Here is a 20,722-nt window from a genome sequence, read left to right on the forward strand (position 1 = left end):
GGTGCGATAGTCTCGTAGTCGTAGCTACACTTTGAGGTCATCCCAATCCTCACCTACGGGTTGTCGGCTAAAGTTCTCTGTCGGCTAGCACGAACCAACCAGCTCACCAATCCCCAGCATCCCTCTCATCTGCGCATCTTCCGCCCCAAGCCCCGATGCATACTGAAGTACGATCAGAGTATTATCTATAACAATACCATCGTCAGCTGTGGTCATCTTCGCGAAGGATGTGGAGCAGCTTCAGTGATACGCACCCGTCCATCTCACCGCTGCATCTTTACAAACTTTGATCGCCTCTTTCTTCTTCTCGTATCGGACTGGATCTGCAGCTCCAAAGGCTGCAAGCTCGGCCTTGAGTGAGAGAGAAGTGGTGTTAAGCTCGTCGAGTTGAGCGAGGAGTTTACGTCTTTCCGCCTGTCGTTCATCAGCAACATGAACACTTCTTAGTCAGTTAGTGCTCGTCAAAGATAAGTTCCTGAGGGATTGGAAAGCTGGCTGCGACGTAGATGTGTGTGTGTTGTAGGTAAGCGTATGACGTACGGTATCTTCTCTCCCTCTCTGAGCAGCTTCCAGCGCGGCCGTCGTCTCTTCAATCTTGGAGTTGATGCCCTCGAGCTCTTTCGTTGTCTTTGCAAGGATAGCATGTTTCTTCAGAGCAGAAAACGTACGTCGCATCAGTTGGGTTTGGTGTTCCTAACGCCGGGAAGTCTCAGACAACTAACCGTGGCACCAGCAGCACTGGGGAGAGACCAGAAGTCTTCCAGATCATTCGCGTCAGTAACGCCATGAGTTGAAATTGGTGTGAAAAGCCTTTCTGAAGGTCGGAAGAACGACACGTACAGTTACCAGTACCGCTAATTTACCAGAAGATGGATCAGTCTTCGGCGGTTAGTTAAAAGTTCACTACGTACATCTTGTCCATGATCACGAGGCTATCGCCCACCAAATCGTCCAGTACGTCTTTGACACTTTGCACCACTACGAGCGGAACCGGCTTAGACACTCTCATGTCACGAGGAGGTGGGTCAGTAGCTGGCGAAAGTCACTCGCCGATTCCTTTCTGCTCTGAGAGCGACGTGAACATGTCAGCTTGCCTCCTTACGTCTGAAGACGTAAACATGGCCCGAAAGAAGGATGGCAATAGGTGGAGGAAGGAATGGAAGTTGGTCAACTCACTTGGCGCAATCTTCTCAAGCTCCTTCAGTGAGTAGAACTCCGCCTGTAGGCAATTAGCAATTAACCAAGAGATGTCAGCTGAGCTCAGTGCTACTAGTAAGCCAGCCGTTGGCACGTTGACTGACTGTGTCGTGGAATATCTCGAGCACTGTATCAACGTCGGTGAAGCGTTAGCTGTAAGCCCGCAGACAATCGTACCGGGATAATCAGCTAAAGTATGCGACAACTCACTCTTCGTCTTCTTCTCTTCCATGGACAAGCCTCGTTTCGACATCTTGATTGGATCAGTATTGGGCCTTTGAGTTCAGTGATCACAGGACACGACGAGATGAAAGATAGGAGTGTCAGTACAGGAATGAAGAGAAACTACAGATGTATAAGAAAGAGAAGAAGGAAAGGATGGTTGATTCGACTGATGTCAACCCTGATTACAGAAAGGGCGCAGGGGACGGGGAAGGGGTCCGTGCGTCAAGGTTGTTTGTGCACGTCAGGTGATTGGGCATGATATCTGATTCAGCGAGTACACAGCTCCCATTGAAGTCAGCACAAGTCGTACGTCGCTTTGATACCATCTTCAGATCATCCCTGCTGCGTGAACGATGAACACCAGTTTAGACTCGATGCGAGGGAGACTGTCTCAGCCGACAACAAAGGTTCTGCCACATCGAGTCACGTCACAGTTGTCGACGCGTCGAGAAATGCGAGAAGATGAGATCTCGTCAATCGAGATAACATCGCACTTGCTCATGCGGCAAGTCTTCCCTTTGGTTCAATCCGGTATGTCGGCACAAGCAATGCACTGATATCGACTTGACGCAGCGCCTCGTCTGTACCACACCTACCCATCAGGCCGACTCGGTCAATTCTATGCCATCTCGGGCACCATAAGGTCGCTCATCAAAGCCACTGATGAGCCATGGTCTCTGACCTCTGCACTACTCTACGCCTTTACGCTACTGGGACGTCAAGCCAGACACTGATGCTGGCTGCATCATCTTGATATCCAAAGACGCTCGGACAGGCCGCGGGCCGCGGGAACGGTCAAGTCGGTTGACTGCGCCGCCATGATCTTCGTTCAACTTGTGGCGTTTTGTCAAGCCAGCCAGCTGACCAATACTGATGGACATCAGCGCCACGGGACAAGATGTAGACAAACAGTGTACCCCGCACTCTTGCCTTATCTTTTCACTGACTGGATGATCCTGGTATTTCGGATCGAGTAAGGAGATGTCAAAGCGCGCGCGATCTTGACGACCACATGACCGGTGCTGTGACGAAAGGACCGTGCATTGTCACCGACTAAGTCAACCCTGAAGCAATCGATGACGCCCAGGTATCTAGATTGACATCGCCGGGTCATTGACATGACTTGTAGCAGATCAAAGCGGAGTCGAGCGCCTTACAGCAAAATTCATGTGTCCCCCCCTTGGATCTACCCACACGAGATGTCAACTCGACTCATCCTAACTTCTCGACCCGGGGCAGAGGCGGTCTGTGCCCCATCTTACACAGCTTACACTAATGCCCTGACGGATCCAGATACTGTATCTACTTGACAACCGTACCTCCTTTCTATCCAAGCAGTCCATCAACCCATCAATCAATCTTGATCGGTTCCGTAGCAGAACTGAAGATGCTAGAACTGTATCTAGCCTGACTTTACCGCGGTCAACGGCACGACGGTCTTACCCCTTCGTCCCCTTTTCCCACGCAACTTCATTCTCGACCTCGGTCATCCTTTGTCAAAGGTGCCTGGTCTGTCGTAGCTGACGCAAACGCAATGCGCAGGACGGATACAAAGGAAGATGAAAAGCGAGTTTCAAAATTTTGGTTCAGGCAGACCTTTTATCTTTCGCACCTTTCACCACCTTACAATCAGATCAATCATACCCATTCGACACAACTTATTGTATCATTCACGTCCTCCCCTCTTCCTCTCGACTACTATACATGGGTAGAGTAGGAACGCGGTAACTGATTGAAGTCACTGTGAGTGTTTCCCCTGCGGACTGTGAAATAGTCATCCGGTAAATCCCGCTTTGTCGTGACTGATTTTATTGATATTGCGAGTATAGAAGTCCAATCAACCAATTCCCATTTCCCTAAACTCGAAACACAGACACACAGCATAGGGGTGCATGTTACATGGTATGGTACATCAGACATACAAAGAAGGACATTTCAATCCCTATTCACCATCGTCGGGGCCAGATCCACTGGTTGATTAGACCGAGTGTCATCGGTTTTGAGCAGAAAGTTCAAGTCCCACCATAGCCAGAGAGATCATCATCTTCACGATCGGTACCTTCCAACAATATACAGCACGACTGACCTCTTCCGAGAATACACAAAACGACTACTCTCACACGTCGGTCGCCAACCATGGCTCATATGCTGAACCTGCTGCCAGCTGGAATCTTCCAATGTCTTGGGTCTTGTCTACCTTTCTGCTTTGGTCGCAACGATGACGACGTGAGTTCATGCTCTTCTGCCCAACTGCACCGTTACTGAGCTGATATCCGACTCATCTCGCTGCGCAGCCCGAACGACAACCCCTCTTCCCGCCTCCTGATCATGTCCTAACCCCACTCCGTCCCCGCCGTCCCGAACTTCCGCCACTATCGTCCAGTTCCTCGACTATCATTCACCATCGATGGGCTTCTGAGCCCGTTTCACCGGTCTTGTACCAGGGCATGAAGAGGAATAATAGTGCGCAGAAGCTCAGTGAGGAAGTGAGGGATAAGATTGATACGATATCAAAAGCTTATGCGGGGTGAGTGAAACTGGACCGGTCTTATTCACTGAGCTCCCAGTTACTCATCGTTGAGGCTGGTGTCTGAAAGCTCGCAATCTGTCGTCTGAGTAAGATTGGCTGACATATGATGTTGTTTTGACCTCCTCTAGCCGAATGCATTCCCTCAACCCTAACCTTTCTATGCCCACTACCCCAATCACCCCGCACCCCACCCTTCAACCACTGACCACCGATGTTCCTCCCCCTACTACCAGCCCTCACCCCTCACCAATCCGCCCCTCTGCCCCTAATCTCGGTAGATCGGCATCCGAACCTCGAGCCTTGTCAGATCTAGGTTTCGCAAACCACCAAATCCCCTCTGGTGTAAGCTCGATCGTCGTTGCTCGAGGAGGTTATGGTAGATCGAGGAGCGCCACGACCTTAGAACGGTTCAGTACGATACCTGATTCCACACTAGAAGCGAGACGAGGAAGGAGTCCAGGTCCGTCTGCACTCAATCTGGCTCGGAAAAACGAAGTCAAAGTCTTTGACGATGATTACGAGGATGGACAAGGAACGAACACCAGTTCGCCTGGTGAAAGGCGGGATGAAGGAGATGTGGCAGCTCAGGACGTGGTGAGGAGAGATTTGGGGCTGAAAGGTCTGTATAGGACTTCACCAGGGAGAGGGAGATCAAGAGGTGCGAGGAGTAGACCTGCAAGAGGGGGAAGGAGGGTCATGACGGGTTGAAGGTCGATGAGCCCCACTAACAAAAAGGAGAACGAAATGGTTTTCATGGACTCATTCCTGACTCACTCATTTTTGGTCTCTTTGTGCATATCCATATCATGCGTTCTTCTGTATTCTTCTGTCACAGCCCTTTACTCTTCACCCCATACAAATCGTCCCCACACAATATCTGTCCCACTCGAATAAATTACCAATAGCATAGCTTGACCTCATTCAGCCAACACCCCTCTATCAGTATATACAATAGACGAAAAGAGAATTTCATCATGTCATGTCATTTAACGATTATGTATATACAAAGGTACAAGTCCTGCTTGTCAAGTTCCCACGTCGTGTTCATCACTTCTCCGGCGGAACACTCATCGTCGTCCACTTCTTCGTCGATTGGCAGGTCGTGATTGTTGCTCTTCCTCTTCGTCCTCGTCCTCCTCATCGGCATTATCTTCGTCAAATTGCGTTTCCGGTACCACACTCTTTCTTGAGGTCGAATCAACTTGCCAGCCGGACTTCCAAATCCCATTAGTCAGCTGAAGTCTTTGTCCCATCTATGGAAACGCATGGATAGCTCACTGGTCCAGCACCTCTCTCCACGAAACCACTCCCTTCCGCACTCGCTTCCATCGGATCTGCTCCTTCTTCATCTTCCAACTCATCATCATCCGTATCCACATCCTCATCCGCATCCCCATCCTCATCTGCTCGTCCTTTACCTTTCCCATTTACCGCTGAACCCCTCTTCCGTTTCTTCAGTTTTCTGCTGAAATCATCCTCTGCTCTAGGGACAGCTGTTTCGCCAATAGGTTTGGGTACGGAATCGAAGAATCGGGTTTTGCAATCTGGACAAGAAGCGCGGGGGAGTTTGACGAGCGAGTCATAGCAATATGAATGGAAGTGGGCGGAGCCTGAGGCGGGGAAAAAGGTCAGCTCGGGAAGTTTCAGTTTGAGTGATCGGAATAAAGGGGATGGAAGTGTCACAAAAGAGGACAGCACTCACAACCAGCTTGAGAACAAACACAACCCTAGAACACACACACCGGGCATGATCAGCCATGCAGACATCGTTCAAGACGACGATCGCACTCACAGCCAACAACAGCCTCTTGCAATGTCTACAATTATGTATATCCCCCTCATACTCCTGCTTCAAATACGGTTCCAACTCCACCGCACCTCTCACGCCGAGGGTATACCTTCCTCGTCTACGAGTACAACAAGGAGTCAGCTCTTTTCCGCTATTCGATCAAGTACTAGGAGCTCACTGAGATTTGGAAAGCCATCCTCTTGAGCACAGAGAGTCAAGTAATGATTCGGCATTGGATCGTGTCATTTGCGTTTTCAGCTCTGAGACGATCGACGTCGCTTGACGATGTGAGACGGAGTAAGCAGGATAGGAAAGGATGACACCCTCGATCTGGGTTGAGAGGCACATGTCAGCTCAGATCCCATTACTGTATTATACGACCTCTATCCCGGCCGGATTAAGAAGGTTGACAATGTGGAGGAGCGTACCACTTTACGGTAGAAGTCTACCTCGTTGGAAGAATAGTCTGTCGCTTGAAGTGCTACTTCTGTCGGATCGATATTTCGCTACACCCATTCGTACCAAACATGAGCTGGTCCCATGACTACCTAAGAGCGATCATGGAGAGGCAGCTCACGAGGACTATCCATCCTTTGCCCTTTCCAGTTTGTTCTTGACCACGAACAAATTCCATACCCAAATCATGTAACAGTTCAGTCGCTTCCACCATGAACGCATTCAATCCCGCTAAGTCAGGTCGATGCGTCGGTCGAAAAGTATCGTCGTAAGCTATATCGAAGGGCACACCCGGCAAGTCAGCTTATGTACGGTAGCTAGAAGCCCACCCTGATCGCAAAGCTGGAGAGGACACGACGAAACCCACCTTGACATGCGGATATTGCTCGTTTGTACAGTTCCAAAACGACGTGTTCTCTCGCAGCTCGTCGGGAGAGCATAGATTGGATGAACAACTTGTGAAGGTTCGTAGCTCGCGGCGCGTGAACATCATTCGCCATCTTGCAGCGTCGATTACCAGATGAGATGACTGAGTAGCTGGAGAGAGGTTTGAGGAAGAAGGAACAAGTGATGGAAGACAATGTCGTCTCTACGCGTCTTTGTCTTTCCTGGTAGTACGCGGAAAGCAATGTTGGCGAGAGGGAGTCACGTGATTCGTCTCGTGCCTGTTTCCACATTTCTTCGTCCACTTCCAACTTTCGACTTGATCTGTTTCAACTTCTATCGTCTATTACAACGAGTCTCTCAGTCGAATCATACAACGCAGAGATGGTAGACGCAACAGTGACGAAGAGGATCCATATCGGTGGTCTCACACCTTCGATCACAACCGCTCACATCAAAGATCGATTCTCAAGCTTTGGAAACGTGAGAGAGGTCGAAGAGATGAAACCTGATGGGTTGGGTGAGTAGATCTCCCTCCTAGAACAAATACCTGCAAAGTAAACTGACTATCTTCCTCACTGTAGGCCAACCCCGCCCTTTTACATTCTTCACCATCGAAACCACCCCCGTTCAGCTGAAAAAATGCCTCAACATCATGTCCGGTTCACATTGGCGAGGTACCCAACTCCGACTGGCCGAGGCCAAACCTCGATGGGACGTCGCTATCCAACTTCAAGCGAAAGCCGATGCGGAACCTGAAACGATACGACAGACAATCGAGAAGAAGCGGAAGAGGGTAATGCATGCTCGTGGGGAAGGGGTAGGCATGATGGCTCAGGATATGAGACTGGTTTCCAATACCAAAATCGCTGAGAAGAAGAAGTTTTGGGTGATCATCGGTGATGGTGCTGGCGAGGAGAAGAGATTGATCAGACCAATCAGCGTCAGACCTAGTCATCCGATTGGAGTAGGACTGGTCGATAGGAGGGAGAAGATGAAAGGACGAAGGATGAGATTACCCCCTTCGAGAGGGTTCAGGAAGGTCATCAACCCTGTTCAGTGGGGATCAACCTATGTCTCTGCGAGTCAACTGAATGCGGGCAAGCCCACCGATGAAGAGAAGTCTGCGCAGGAAGGGAGTTGGGAGTACGAGAGTATTGACGATGACGAAGTGGAGGAAGAAGAGGAGGACGGGAAGATCCCTTTGGGCGTCTGGAGAAGGGTGGTAAATGGCGAAGTTGTCGAAGAGGAGGTTGTCCAGGGGAAGAGAAGAAGAGTCGACGATGTGGATGAGGAGGATCTGGACGACACCGAACTTCCCGAAATGGGCGACACTGCAAGCTCCCCCTTATTCGGAAGTCGAGCATTGCCCCGTGGCGAAGAGCGAGACGCATCACCTTTATTCCCTACGCGAGCGGATGGCGCGCCTTCGCCGTCATCGCCTGCTGTAGCCGATGAGGAGCGACCATCATCACCACTCTTCCCTTCTCGAGCTGAGGCGGACGAACTGTCCTCGGATCAATCTGCAAGTGCGGAGCAGTCGGAGAACGAAGAGCAAGTCGATGAAGCAGAAGTGTCTTCGTCGCCTTTGTTCGCTACTCGGGCCGTAGCAGCAGAGTCAGCTCTATCTCCATCTCCTTCTCCTTCTGCCGAGATTGAACAAGCGGCAACCCCGCCCCTCTTCCCAACGCGCGCTCTAACGGTCTCCCCACCGGCTATCAGACGATCACCCACTCCTCCACCTGTCGTCAAGAGACGACCCGAGATTCCTAACCCACTTCGCGAGCAAGCGCGTTCCGAGCGATCTCAAGCACTTGGCGTACTCGGTGCTTTGCTCGGCGGAGTATCTCCACCTCGTCAGAAAGCTGGACAATCCGAATGGGCAGGATTCGCTGAGTCAGACGAGGACGATGAGGAGGTCGAGGTTGCACGAGGAAGGAGCAAGTCGGTTTCGCAAGTTCCAGCTGTGATTGTCTCAGCTGGCACACACGATGACGAAGTAAAGGAGATGGATGCGGAAGAGCCGGAAGCTGGACCTAGCGATGCGGCTGGCAGCGAGGCATCATCGTCTGGATCCGGATCTGGATCATCGGGAAGCGAAGAATCGAGCGAGTCGGACGAGATGGACGTAGATCCTCCTGCTGGTGATGCAGGAGAGAGCTCTTCAGGCTCTGGATCTGGATCAAGTGGTAGCAGCGATGATGACGACGACGACGACGAGAATTCGGATGACAGCTCCTCAGATGACTCGGAGTCTGACGAGGAGGACTCTGAAGAGGAAGAAGAGGACTCGGACGACGAAGAAATGTCGGAAACTACCAAGACTGAGAAACCAAAAACGTCAGCATTGAAAGACATGTTCGCCCCAATCCCAACGACGACAGGCGGATTTTCCCTCATGGCGAACCTCGATCCCGATCTGGAATTTGACGAAGATCTCGATATCACCATCCCCCTCCCAGTCCCGGCGTCATCCACCACCGCCGGTGGTAGTTTCGCTCCCGTTGCTCAAGTGAAGAAGGTTGAAGAGGCCTTGGCTCCTTTGACGACGTCTTCAAGGGGAAAAGTGAAATTCGATGCGGACCCTGAAATCCCACTTTTCTTCGCTATTCCAACATCGGCAGATGCCATCGCTGGACCATCGAGAAGGGGTGAAGCTCCCAACCCATATAACGATCTATACATCCCTACTCCTCCCGCCGGTGCCGCTACGACCGCTGGAGGAGGCGGAGGTAACAGATGGGGAGGTGCTGCTACCATGTCAAGAGAGTATCATGGTGGTGGTTACCAACAACAAGGAGAAGAAGAAGAAGGGGGAGAGGGAGAAGAGGAAGAGGAGGTTCAGAAAGAACCGTTACAAGGATTCTGGAGACAGGATAATGAAGGTGATAAGGAGATGAAAGCGATTTGGGAGAAAGATAAGTTGGAATTGACTCAAGGGTTCAAAAAGAGATTTAGGGATGCGAAGAAACAACGTAGAAGAAGAGGTGGTGAGGATGTGGAGTGAGCGTGAGCGTGAGCAGGAGCGGGAGCGAATCACCAGGCGTGGCGTGAGGTGTGGATAGCCGAGCGAGTGTACACATGTATGCATGTTTAGACCATCTATGGGGTGTGTATTTGTCTATCTACGTTGATCGAGGCCAGCTCGTATCGCAGCATCGCCTTATAGTCCCCTCCACTCAAGATCATTCTCGATCGTAAACTTTGCTTCACCCTTCATGGTCTGAGCATCGACACCGACTCGGACCGTCCACTCTCCCAACTCTGCTCTCCACGTATTCCACAGCTCGTCCCAATGTGATACGGCATCTGCGCAAGGAGCACAACGTCAGCCTTCTACTAGCGATATTCACTTCACGCTATCACTCACATTTGTCCAGTACCACTTCAACATCTCTGCTCTCTCCTGGTTGGAGATCGTACACTTTTTCGAAAGCTTGTAATGTCCATTGAGGATTTCTAAGACCCGTCGACGTTTCATCCGGTGGAGAAACATAGAAGTGGACGGAATGAGAACCCGTCTTCTTCCCCGTGTTCGTGACCGTCACCCCAACTTTTACCTTCCATTCGTCCGAAGTCTGAACCGTCGCAGGAGGAGGATGGATGATCTTGAGACTCTCGTAGTCGAACGTGGTGTAGGAAAGACCGTGACCGAAAGGGAAGAGCGGTTCGATACCTCTCGCGTTATGTCCCTTGTATCCAACCCAAATACCCTCTTCGTAATGTATCTTTGTTCGAGCCGATTTGAAATTCAATTGAGCAGCGATATCCTTCTCTCTCTTAGGCAGAGAGATGGGCAATCTCCCCGACGGGTTCTGCGTTCCATAGATGATATCGGCGATGGCGTTTCCCGTCTCGTTACCGAGATACCAGGCATACACGACTCCTTTCACTTGGTCAATCCATGGCATCGACACCGCCGATCCGGCTTGGATGACAACGACAGTGTTAGGGTTGGCTTCGGCCACGGCCTCGATGAGCTCGTTAGTACGTAAAGGTAATGAGAGATCGGGTCGATCGTATCCTTCTGATTCCCAATCAGAGTTTAATCCTGCTACGATGACCGCGACGTCGGAGGAAGCAGCGAGCGAAGCGGCATCTCTTATCGCTTGGTCTTGGTTGATGACGGGGAACGCGCCAACTCGGATACCCTTGGTGATGAATGGGGTGTTGTTTTCTGTGGCTCCAGCAGGAGGAGGCCGAGTGTCGTGCAGCATCCTCAGAGTGTATTTCTAAAACGAGAAACAAATGTGGTCAGTCCTATTCGCAACATTCCCCCATGTCATTATAAAGGATCCCACGCACCTTGCCCTTTTCCACCTTGATGGTCGCCTTTTTCTCGATTGTACCACAACCAAAGTACGCCTCACCCTTGATCTGGTCCTTTGAATTGTCCACTACCAACTTGTCGTCCATCCACAACCACGCTTTGCCCGTGACGGTAAGGGAGAATTCCCACTCGGTCGTTTCGGGCGGTGTGAACACTGCGTTCAGCTCGGTGAAGAAGTGGGTGCCTAGAGCGGGGTTGGAGAAATCGGCCATGAGCATGTCCGAGTTGTTCCATGTTTCCACGACCGCGGGCTCGGAGACTTGCTCGCCGTCCTCGTCAATCGCATAATGGCGCAACTCGAATCCGGCAGAACCGTCGGGATGAGTGAATTCGGAGCCGAGAACGGGGAGGTATTTGGCCGTAATCGCGCCGAGCCAGTACGACAACTCGACGTCCTTTGGCGCATTCGCCTCGAGACCTTCGTATGGGGTAGATGACCATGCTGCTCTAAGCTGGGCGGATCCACCTCCTGTAAGCACGGAAGCCTTGGCATTCGGACCGATCACAGCGATCTTTTTCGGGCCAACCACTGGTAGGATATCGCTGTCGTTCTTGAGCAAAACGATACCTTCACCACCGAGCTGTCGAAGAAGTCTCGCATCGGACTCTTTCGCTTCGTCTCTCGTCTTCTCCTTGCTAGGAGGGGAGTAAACCAGCTCTTCGTTGAGCTTGACTAGCCCCTGAACCCATTGTAATACTTCTCCAGCGACTCTGTCGAGTTGACGAGGATCAATCTTGTGCGCTTGGATGAGGTGGGTGACGAGCATCTGAGTTCTCCATTTCGCCTCGCCGGGCATCTCAAGGTTCAATCCGGCATTGATCGCCTCGGAGACGGAATAAGTACCATACCAATCTGACATGATGAGACCGTCATGTCCCCATTCCTTTCTAAGCAGTTCCTTCAACAACCATTCGTTCTCTGAACAATGCGTGCCATTGACTTTGTTATACGACGTCATGTACGCTCTGGGTTTACTGAGTCGTTGAGCGATTTGGAATGGTCGGAGATAGATCTCTCTAAGAGGTCTAGGAGCGATGATGGAATCTTCTCCCATCCGCTCGTGTTCTTGATCGTTACCAACGAAATGCTTGATGGTCGCACTGACCCCTTGAGATTGTAACCCATTGACATACGCTGCGGCGATGTGACCGGAGAGGGTTGGATCTTCTGAGAAGGATTCGAATGCTCGACCGCCCAGAGGTGATCGTTGAATATTGATGGTAGGTGCAAGAAGACAAATTGCGTTTCGAGCTTTCGTCTCGTTGGCAAGAAGAATACCGGCTTTCTCGATGAGGGGTTTGGAGAAGGTTGCTCCGAGGGAAGTGGCGCAGGGGAGGGCGACGGCGGGTGCTACGGAGAGAGACGACATTAGATCGTTTGTCAGTGCATTGAAACGTATACCCACTCATGTGGTAGAACGAATCGCCTCGAGCTCCGTTAGGTCCGTCTGTCACCTTGATTCTGATACATTTCTGTTAATCAGTTGGTGCTTCCACACACGACGTGACCAATACACTTACGAAGGAACATTAAGTCGAGGGATAGGAATGGTGCTATAGTCAAGTATCAGCTACATCTGCTATACCACAAGTTTGACCGAAGATGGGTGCTGGGAACACAACTCACTTCCACCAATCTTTCCCTGCCAGCAGGGAGATCTTCTCCTCTGTCGAGAGCTGCTTCAACAGGTCTGGGACCGAAGCGTTCAAGAACGAACGATCCATATCGGCATTCGTCTTAGGTACCGAATTCTGTTTCGGATCACTACGCATGGTGGCTACGTAGGGGGAAGTGGAGGTAGGAGAGCAAGCGAACGAAAGGTGGTTGTTTGTTGTGGTTATGCTATTGACGGAATATCCTTGGTAAGTGAGTGGTCTAGCAGAGAGTGTCTCTTGATAACTTGAAGTTATGATGCATATCAAGAATTCCGCCTTCTCTCTTTTCACCTCCTAAACCTCATTGCATGACGGTCGTCATGATGGTGATGATGTCGATGTTTCAATCAGCCGGCTCTGTCGGGTACACTCCCTCGCCGTAAACTTAAGCTGGTTCAACTAAAATGCCCGAAGATTACCCGATCTCAATAGAAAACAATGGGTGTGAAAGGTTATTACGTAAACTCAGCTACAATAAAATCTCCTTGTGAGGTGGACAAGGACGAAGATGAGCTTCAGGCAAAGTGTGCATGATTGCGCTGGTAGTCGCCCACAGGACCGGACACTGAAACTCTGTTCGAGTGGTAGATGCTCTAATCCATCATGTAGACCAGATTCGGCTTGAATGCGGTTCGGCAGATTAACAGAAAAGGGCCGATCGCCAAGACGAGGGGATCTCCTTACACTCGTACATGAGCGTGCCTCATAATGCAGTGGGACTGAGTCTACTGTTCACACATCCAAGGTCGACCCTCAGCTGAAAGGAACTCTGAACCGATGATGACTACGAAAATTGTGTGTAAAGGGATGTCACGAAAGTTGCGGTCCATAGCGCTCACTCCATTCCCAAGTGATTGTCTTATCAATCTTGCAGCATGCCAAGCTGTGTCCAGTGAGGCACAAGCCTCTCCTCTAATTGGTATGACTCCCCCGTTGCATCTCAATTGTGATGACAACCTGCTTGACAGCAAAGAGCCACGATCTATGCGTCAGCTGTTGAAAGTGCCACATGCTGACTGGGATAGCGACTCCAACAAAGCGTTTTAGCGTGTCCTCGGAACGGTATGGGGTTGTTTACCGAGGATGTTTTGAGCAACACCACCGTTTCATGGTCGATCCCTTGCGCTAAGCTTCAGAGTGACCCTTTACCCCCTAAACGAGTAAGACTTGTACTCCCGAATATCACACCGATTGACGGTGCTGCGTCGCACAGGAGGGGCAAAAGCTATAACTGTTATGTGCGACGCTGTGTCCCGCCATGAAACTTATGCATGCAGCTTGTGATGATTATGATGGTGATGATGTATGAACCGAGTCACACGTGCAGGGCGATCTGCCGGGAATCTGTCCGGGTGCGTGACGGTGGTGAGGAGCTTTGAAGGATGGGCCAATAACACCCTTATGAACGGAATCAAACGGATCATTCCTGTTTAATTTGCCCTGATACTACTGCTAAAAAGAAACAAAACAAAGAGAAACGCCGCCCGTAAACTTTGGTCCCTTAAACCGTTCTGTCTCTCTCTCTCTCGTGCATAGTACATAGTAGTACACCGTCTCTGCTCCCCTGCCCGTTGGGTTCCATTACCTCGCCTGTACGTACACGCTAAACACCATATCCCATATCAGTGACCAGCGGGAATCAGACCCCGTATACCACTCTACAACCCCCCATTTTGTTAGAGCGAAAAGTGGTAATGAGCCAGATACAAAGTTGCCATAACCACCATAATAACAATAATATCAATTCCAACCACCACTCACACCGCCTCCGACATTTTGGTCGGTCTCATTCACCAACCCAACACCTTGTTTATAGTAATCAGTCCATACCATCAATTGACAACGACGATCCGCACTATCGTGCACCGCTTTCACCCACACAACCCCGCACTCCGATCGCGTTTTTTGTCGATAACGAAGGGCGTAGAAGGAGATCTAGGAGAACATCGACTGTCACTCATGGACAGCACAATAATAGCGACATAACGGACTCATTCCACACCGATCCCATCCCTGTAGCATCATCATCAACATCATCAGCATCGTTTCAGTCCCCCATCGCTCCTCGTCGACGAGTATCGTTGTCCATCGCTGCGCACGCGATCCCCTTCATCTACACATCTTCGCCGCCGCCCAGACGACGCGCAAAGACCATGTCATATCCCATCCGACCCTCCTCGTCTCGGCATAATAGACAATATGGAGATGATCGATCAAAGGTCTCGACAAAGACACGGAAGATTGTGATCACCCTTCTGATTCTGCTGTCTCTCATCCTGTTGGGTACCATCATAGTGCTGTCAAGCGTATCATACTACCTTGCTATACCATCTTGGGCATACTTGACAGAGTCAGAGGTGGCATGGAAGCCCGAGGACGTGATAAAACCTTTGAAGGAGGCAGCGATCCCTGCGCAAGGGTTAGGCGCGAGAAATCACCGAAGAGAGGTTGGTTCCGAATCTGCGGTTCCTACCGAAGACTCGACGGCGGACGGAGTGATGGGTACGGAAACATTACCCGAGGTATGGAAGGAGCTAGAAGAGGAGATGGAAGAGCTTGATGCAGAGGAGGATTCGGAAGAGGCACCGACATATGCGGAGGAGAAAGTGGCGGAGTCCAAAACCACTTCCGAGGTGTATTCGGGAGATGCCGTTTGGGGTATTGACGGTGAGGGGACCGGTGGATATTGGATGCAGAGGGAATGGGACGGTAAAGTGAAGGACACCAATAGTTGGGATCGATTGTTCAACGTCACCACGAGGTGAGTTGAAGGCTGAAGGCGCAGCTATCTAATCTATAGTTCATCGCTGATCTCTAACCGCCCACGTAGGCCCGGAGAAACGATCCCTCGACTGATTCATCAGACATGGAAGAATGACCATCTGCCCGAGAAATGGCAAAAGGCATGGAGGGAGTGTCGAGAGGGTATGCCCGATTAGTGAGTGGTGTGATACATACGCAGCGACGTAAAACTAATTGCGTTTATAGCGAGTATATGCTGTGGACCGACGACGTTTCGAGGGAATTCATCGCGAAACACTACCCAGCTCATTTGCACATGTTTGACTCGTACGAATACCCTATCCAACGTGCGGACTCCATTCGATACTTTGTGCTACACCATTTCGGTGGTATCTACATGGATCTAGATATCGGATGCAGGAGGCGATTGGACCCTCTTTTGCAGGGCGACTGGGAGGTCATCCTGCCCATCACCAAGCCTGTAAGTGGTAACGAGGAGTACACGCTGCGACCAAGGTGCTGACTTTACGCAGGTGGGGGTATCGAATGACCTGATCTTCTCGTCAAAGGGGTCGGCGTTCATGGATGACACTGTTCACGGATTGTCCGCTTTCAACCACCGATACGCTACAAACTACCCCACGGTGATGTTCTCGACCGGTCCCATGTTCCTTTCCGCTCAATACGCCCTCTACTCGGCTGGTCACCCGCTCACCGAGTCACACCCTCGTCCAGAGGTTCGAATCTTACCGAAATCGCTGTATGGTAAGAACACGCCGATGTCAAACGTCCCTCATTCTTTCTTCTCCCACTTCTACGGTTCATCATGGCACGCCGACGACGCTGGTTTCATCACCTTCCTTGGCGATTGGGGCAAAAAGGTCATGTGGGTCGCGGCGGTCGTCATCGTCCTCGGTGTCGCGAGATTGATCTGGATCAGAAGGAAATCCGCGGGAGGACAACAGTATCAATTGCTTTCGATTCTCCCGACTACACGTGGCGATGAGACACCGACTAGTCCCACGTCATCTTCGGAGGGTCTCCCCGCGCACTTGCAGTCCGAAATCGCCTCGGTGTTCAAGCGAGCGGGTAACTTGATCCTCGCAGCGCCTGCCACGTTGCTTTCAGGAGACCGAAGAGGGAGGAGAAAGACTGGATTATTATATTTCGTTCCAGCGCTTTTCCAACCTGGACCTTTACCGCGGAGGGGCAGGACAGCATCCGAAGCTTCTCAAATACCTCTTCGTCGATCACGGTCTCGACGCGAAAGGGATAAAGTAGCACCTCCGCCCTACGATCAGATCCAGCTTGGCGATGAAGCCAGTAGAAGTGGGAAGCCGATAGATGGCGGGGTAGGGTTAGGGGTTCAGATGGGAGACTCGGCTATGGACGAGGTGGATGCGTTCTTGCATGAGGCGGATACGGAAGGTGAAGGCGAAGGATCAGGATCGAGCTATGCAGATGAGGACGAGAGGGAATGGCCAGAATGGGCTGGAAAGGCAGAAAAGTAGATATAGCCGTGTATTTTGTGTTGGTCCCATTTGGGCTTTGGGCGTTGGGCGTTTGGGTCTCCCTAATTTATAGCCCGATAACAAAAAGGACAGCATGTCCAGTGGATGATGTAGTCTGTCACGGACGTTGATCGTTTGTTGAAGGGATGTATAAGCCTTCTCCTAGCCTTCGCATAGGACGTGGCCACGATGCATCTTTTGACACTACTAAAGGCGTAAACCAGACACAGATGAGATCTCAGCACCACGTGGAATTGCAGCAGAACCTCCACTCGTCAGTGATGGGAGAACCAAAATTACATTGACTGACAACAATACTTTGCCCTCTTCCTTTGACATATTACACTGAGCAACAAGATCATCAAGCAATTGAAAAACGCCATGCCATCATTCACACGTCGCGTACCGTCCACTACTCTCGCCCCGCCACCAGGTACCCATCCTTCACCTTCCCTTTCCACTCTCCCCCTCTTACCTACCGGTCTTCCATCACTCGACGATCTCCTTGGAGGTGGTCTACCTCTCGGCTCAACGTTCTTAGTCCTTGCGCCGGATAATCACTCGGCATGGTCCCGACTCATCTCGCGATACTGGATATCGCAAGGTCTTATCTCAGGACAGGGGAGTATAGTCGTCAGTGATCAAGGGAGAGAAGTGGTTGAAGGATGTATGTGGGTTGAGAAAGGGGCGAGTGGGACAGGGGATGGGAGTGAGAGTGAAGCCGAGGGCGGGGAGGGTGGACCGGGTGGAATGGGTGAAGAGGAAGGAAGGAGGATTGCATGGAGGTATGAGAAGATGGGGAAGTACAAGACGACAGTGGGAGGTGAGTCGTCAGCTTCAGACGGAGACTATGATATTTTATTCCCCTTCCTCAGACTCGTCCTTTTGGTCGTGGGAACTATGGCAGCTTTCGTATCGACGAAAGCAATCTGAAGCTGATAAATCTCCTTGCTCTTTTAGGCAACGGCTCCCAACTCTCGCTCACAACCACCATCCCTCCTTCGGTCCTCTCCTCCATCCATACTTCGGGCCAACAATCTTACATCCCCCTTGACAGTTCCGAGAGTGAAGCCGAAAGCAGTTCTAGCTCCAGCTCTAGGAGAAGTAACAAGTTCGACACTGCGCTCAAAGGGATATATGAGAAGCTCGCAAACGCCGATCAGAGAAGAGCGACGAGGTTGACGATACCCGAGTTAGGCGGATTAGATTGGGGGGATGACGTAGAGATTGAGGTGGGTTGAACAGTGAACTCCGGGTTGATAACGCAGACCAACCTGCTTGCTCGCCAATCCACGAATCGTTCCCGAACGAGACGGTGCTAATTGTTCCCTTCTGGATTGGATTGACAGGAGATACACCGCTTCTTGCACGGTCTCCGAGGTATCATACGGACCAAATCCGCTTCGGCGATCATCACCGTCCCACCTAGCTTGATCGCGGGACCAAAGGGTGAAGAGATCGTCAAGCGATTGGCGTGGTGTGTTGATGGTTGTATAGAACTGAGAGGCTTTGCAGGTGAGTCGTGGCCTCTCACTCGGTTCTTGTCATTGACACAGTACTCGACTCGTATAGACGACCCAACGCTCCCACCTCTTTTCCCAACGACACACGGACTCCTCACTCTCCACTCCTATCCCACCTCCCACACTCTCCTCCCTTCCACTTTGAAGCATTCCACACTACTTGGTCTCTCTCAATCCGAACGTCAGGGTAGTGGTGGTGGTGGAGCAGGCGAGAACAACCTAGGATTCAAATTGAAGCGAAAACGATTCGTAGTGGAGACTGTTCACCTGGGTGTAGAAGGCGGTGTAGGAGAAAGAAGGACAGAACCTGTTTCTACTGGGGAGGTGAATAACGCTCTGAGCGGAACACATAGTCTGCCTCCTGCACAGCCAAGTGTAGGTATGGAGGTAGAGGGAGTAGAGAGAGTAGGAGAAGTGATCAACGCACCTGTCGAAGTGGGGATGAACAGACCGAGAGGACCACAAGGAGAGAAAAAACCGAGCAAGCCTCGTGCGAGGGTGAGGTTCGGAGGGGAAGAAGAGTTGGGCAGTGTGAGCAATGTGGTAGGGGAACGACCGACGCAACATGATCATCACGGACATGATCATGACCATGCTCACGGAACATCGGGAGGGGCGAATGGTCTGCCACCGCGAGTAGCCCTTAGACATGATAGACCTGATCTGTACGACTTTTAGCGATGCGATGCATATGCCTTAACTTGCCTCATATAGTGGGAAGTATGTACAAACAACATGTGAAGATGATCGCTCAACATATATACAACAAATAGTGAGGAACTGAATGATTGCTTTGTAATGGTTTGATGAGCGGGTCTCATCCTCGAAGGATAGACGCTCGTAACTGCTTCCGACTATGTCTGATGATTTCTTTCGCGTCGAGGTGCACCTGAAAAAGTGACGGATCGAGGGTTGGTTTCACATCAAGAGCGTGAGAACCGATGCGAACTAACCTTTGCCCTCTGTTGTCCTTCTCTCAATTTATCCTTTTGCAGCTTGACGAATCTGTTGATACCGCTTTGCACTTCATTTGGCCGTTTCTCGACTAAGAGACACCTCATCAGCTTTGAGACCCTCCCAACTTGGTATTGTCATCAACAGTGGAGAAGAACATGCCACTCACGCAGTTTCTCGTTCTGCTCCAGAGTTGTGACCAATTCGACTTGATAGCTATTGACAAAATCTGTAAAGGGCGATCTGAGAGCCATGTAATTTTTCTGCTCAAACACCGAAGACATCAGCTTAGCACTGCTTTAGAACTGGTCCAAGAGAGGTTTGCAGTGTGGACAACTCACGATCCTGTTCGCTGCTTTTTCTGCAGCATGCTGGGTACTCTCGATCGCTTTTCCGATTTTCTTCTCCATTTGTGATGTAAGATCGTCAATCGTCTTGGCTCTGCTTTCGAGGTCAGTAAGTACGGAGCACTTGTTAGGATAATTGAGAAGGACATTCTTCTTTTTCAATCAATCAATGAGGTAAGACCGGACTTACCTGTCCTCGGAGCCTCCATCACCGCTCTTCATCTTCTCCACGTCGCTCATCAGATCTTGCCACATCGTATCGAGCTTCTGAACTTCTTTCGAATGGCCTCCATCGCTCTTTCGCTTGCTACCCGATGTGGTGGTGTTACTTTTCCTCGAGGTTTTCAGCTTAGCAGCGACGGATTTGACGACTTTGTCAATCCTGTGGCGATGCGTAATTGTCATCAGTCCAAGAATCCAAATTCGGTGTTGATGATCATGGCAATGGAGGTACGAGTATTCAAGCGATTCCGCAGTACCGCAATTGAATATGGAACGAAAGGATGGAGCGTGGGCGCTGAGGAGGGGGACTTACACTGCTGATTGACTCTGACTATTACTCTGGTTCTCCACATGTTCCTCCTCTTCCTCGTCCTCCTCTTCCTCCGCTTCCTCTTCGACCGCCTTGACTCGCTGCACGTCCTCCTCTTCCTCCTCCTCGTCTTGGTCAGATGCTGTCTCGTCATCCATTGACTCAGCCTTCCTCAATCTCTTCCTTCCATCTTTCTTGCTCTTCACACTTCTGCTTCTAGTACCCCCTTTACCACTTTCCATACGATCCTCTTCCTCTTCTTCAACTCCCTCGTCATCATCTTCGAATCGAGCTGCTTTGCGTTTATTGCCGACTGTGCTGGGAACAGGCTCGGAACTCCTCGATTTTCGAGCGGATGCGTTGGACCTTGTTGTCGATTTGTGGACAGGCTCAGAATGACGAGGAGCTGATTTCTTGGCTGTGGCGAAAGCGCAGGTGGATTAGCGAAGTGGAGGTCGGATCAAAGGCAAGAGTGCACTCACACGCCATGATCGTGAGAGTAAGAGAGAAGTGTCTGTATGAGTCCGAAGCTGCTCCTCAGACCTC

At 50.9% G+C, this 20,722-nt stretch overlaps 8 protein-coding genes across 8 annotated transcripts; 4 read left to right on the forward strand and 4 right to left on the reverse strand.

Moving 5' to 3' along the window:
- Window positions 1-24: 24 nt before the first annotated feature.
- Window positions 25-1,450, reverse strand: CI109_100792 (uncharacterized protein; the record flags this gene model as incomplete). The annotated part of the gene is made up of 10 exons (XM_032006173.1): window positions 25-53; window positions 108-185; window positions 255-414; window positions 541-648; window positions 723-757; window positions 841-854; window positions 912-978; window positions 1,177-1,219; window positions 1,302-1,324; window positions 1,408-1,450. 10 exons carry the CDS (start codon window positions 1,448-1,450, stop codon window positions 25-27), a joined length of 600 nt encoding a protein of 199 aa, XP_031859567.1.
- Window positions 1,451-3,558: 2,108 nt separating this feature from the next.
- Window positions 3,559-4,660, forward strand: CI109_100793 (uncharacterized protein; the record flags this gene model as incomplete). Its single annotated transcript, XM_032006172.1, has 3 exons — window positions 3,559-3,648; window positions 3,717-3,949; window positions 4,081-4,660. The coding sequence occupies 3 exons, from the start codon at window positions 3,559-3,561 to the stop codon at window positions 4,658-4,660; spliced, it is 903 nt and encodes a 300-aa protein (XP_031859566.1).
- A 359-nt stretch (window positions 4,661-5,019) lies between these two features.
- On the reverse strand, window positions 5,020-6,697 carry CI109_100794 (uncharacterized protein; the record flags this gene model as incomplete). The annotated part of the gene is made up of 8 exons (XM_032006171.1): window positions 5,020-5,166; window positions 5,231-5,562; window positions 5,655-5,679; window positions 5,745-5,859; window positions 5,920-6,071; window positions 6,170-6,247; window positions 6,319-6,470; window positions 6,565-6,697. The coding sequence occupies 8 exons, from the start codon at window positions 6,695-6,697 to the stop codon at window positions 5,020-5,022; spliced, it is 1,134 nt and encodes a 377-aa protein (XP_031859565.1).
- Window positions 6,698-6,965: 268 nt separating this feature from the next.
- On the forward strand, window positions 6,966-9,588 carry CI109_100795 (uncharacterized protein; the record flags this gene model as incomplete). The annotated part of the gene is made up of 2 exons (XM_032006170.1): window positions 6,966-7,101; window positions 7,166-9,588. 2 exons carry the CDS (start codon window positions 6,966-6,968, stop codon window positions 9,586-9,588), a joined length of 2,559 nt encoding a protein of 852 aa, XP_031859564.1.
- Window positions 9,589-9,744: 156 nt separating this feature from the next.
- Window positions 9,745-12,684, reverse strand: CI109_100796 (uncharacterized protein; the record flags this gene model as incomplete). Its single annotated transcript, XM_032006169.1, has 6 exons — window positions 9,745-9,890; window positions 9,952-10,813; window positions 10,887-12,262; window positions 12,318-12,373; window positions 12,433-12,465; window positions 12,539-12,684. 6 exons carry the CDS (start codon window positions 12,682-12,684, stop codon window positions 9,745-9,747), a joined length of 2,619 nt encoding a protein of 872 aa, XP_031859563.1.
- Window positions 12,685-14,720: 2,036 nt separating this feature from the next.
- CI109_100797 (uncharacterized protein) lies at window positions 14,721-16,820 on the forward strand (the record flags this gene model as incomplete). Its single annotated transcript, XM_032006168.1, has 4 exons — window positions 14,721-15,328; window positions 15,398-15,505; window positions 15,556-15,790; window positions 15,843-16,820. The coding sequence occupies 4 exons, from the start codon at window positions 14,721-14,723 to the stop codon at window positions 16,818-16,820; spliced, it is 1,929 nt and encodes a 642-aa protein (XP_031859562.1).
- A 381-nt stretch (window positions 16,821-17,201) lies between these two features.
- On the forward strand, window positions 17,202-19,021 carry CI109_100798 (uncharacterized protein; the record flags this gene model as incomplete). The annotated part of the gene is made up of 4 exons (XM_032006167.1): window positions 17,202-17,643; window positions 17,781-18,052; window positions 18,170-18,335; window positions 18,393-19,021. The coding sequence occupies 4 exons, from the start codon at window positions 17,202-17,204 to the stop codon at window positions 19,019-19,021; spliced, it is 1,509 nt and encodes a 502-aa protein (XP_031859561.1).
- A 139-nt stretch (window positions 19,022-19,160) lies between these two features.
- Window positions 19,161-20,665, reverse strand: CI109_100799 (uncharacterized protein; the record flags this gene model as incomplete). The annotated part of the gene is made up of 7 exons (XM_032006166.1): window positions 19,161-19,232; window positions 19,297-19,388; window positions 19,467-19,560; window positions 19,639-19,738; window positions 19,835-20,026; window positions 20,180-20,594; window positions 20,659-20,665. The coding sequence occupies 7 exons, from the start codon at window positions 20,663-20,665 to the stop codon at window positions 19,161-19,163; spliced, it is 972 nt and encodes a 323-aa protein (XP_031859560.1).
- Window positions 20,666-20,722: the final 57 nt, after the last annotated feature.

This window comes from Kwoniella shandongensis, chromosome 2 (assembly GCF_008629635.2).
Source record: "Kwoniella shandongensis chromosome 2, complete sequence".
NCBI classification, from domain to species: Eukaryota; Fungi; Basidiomycota; class Tremellomycetes; order Tremellales; family Cryptococcaceae; genus Kwoniella; species Kwoniella shandongensis.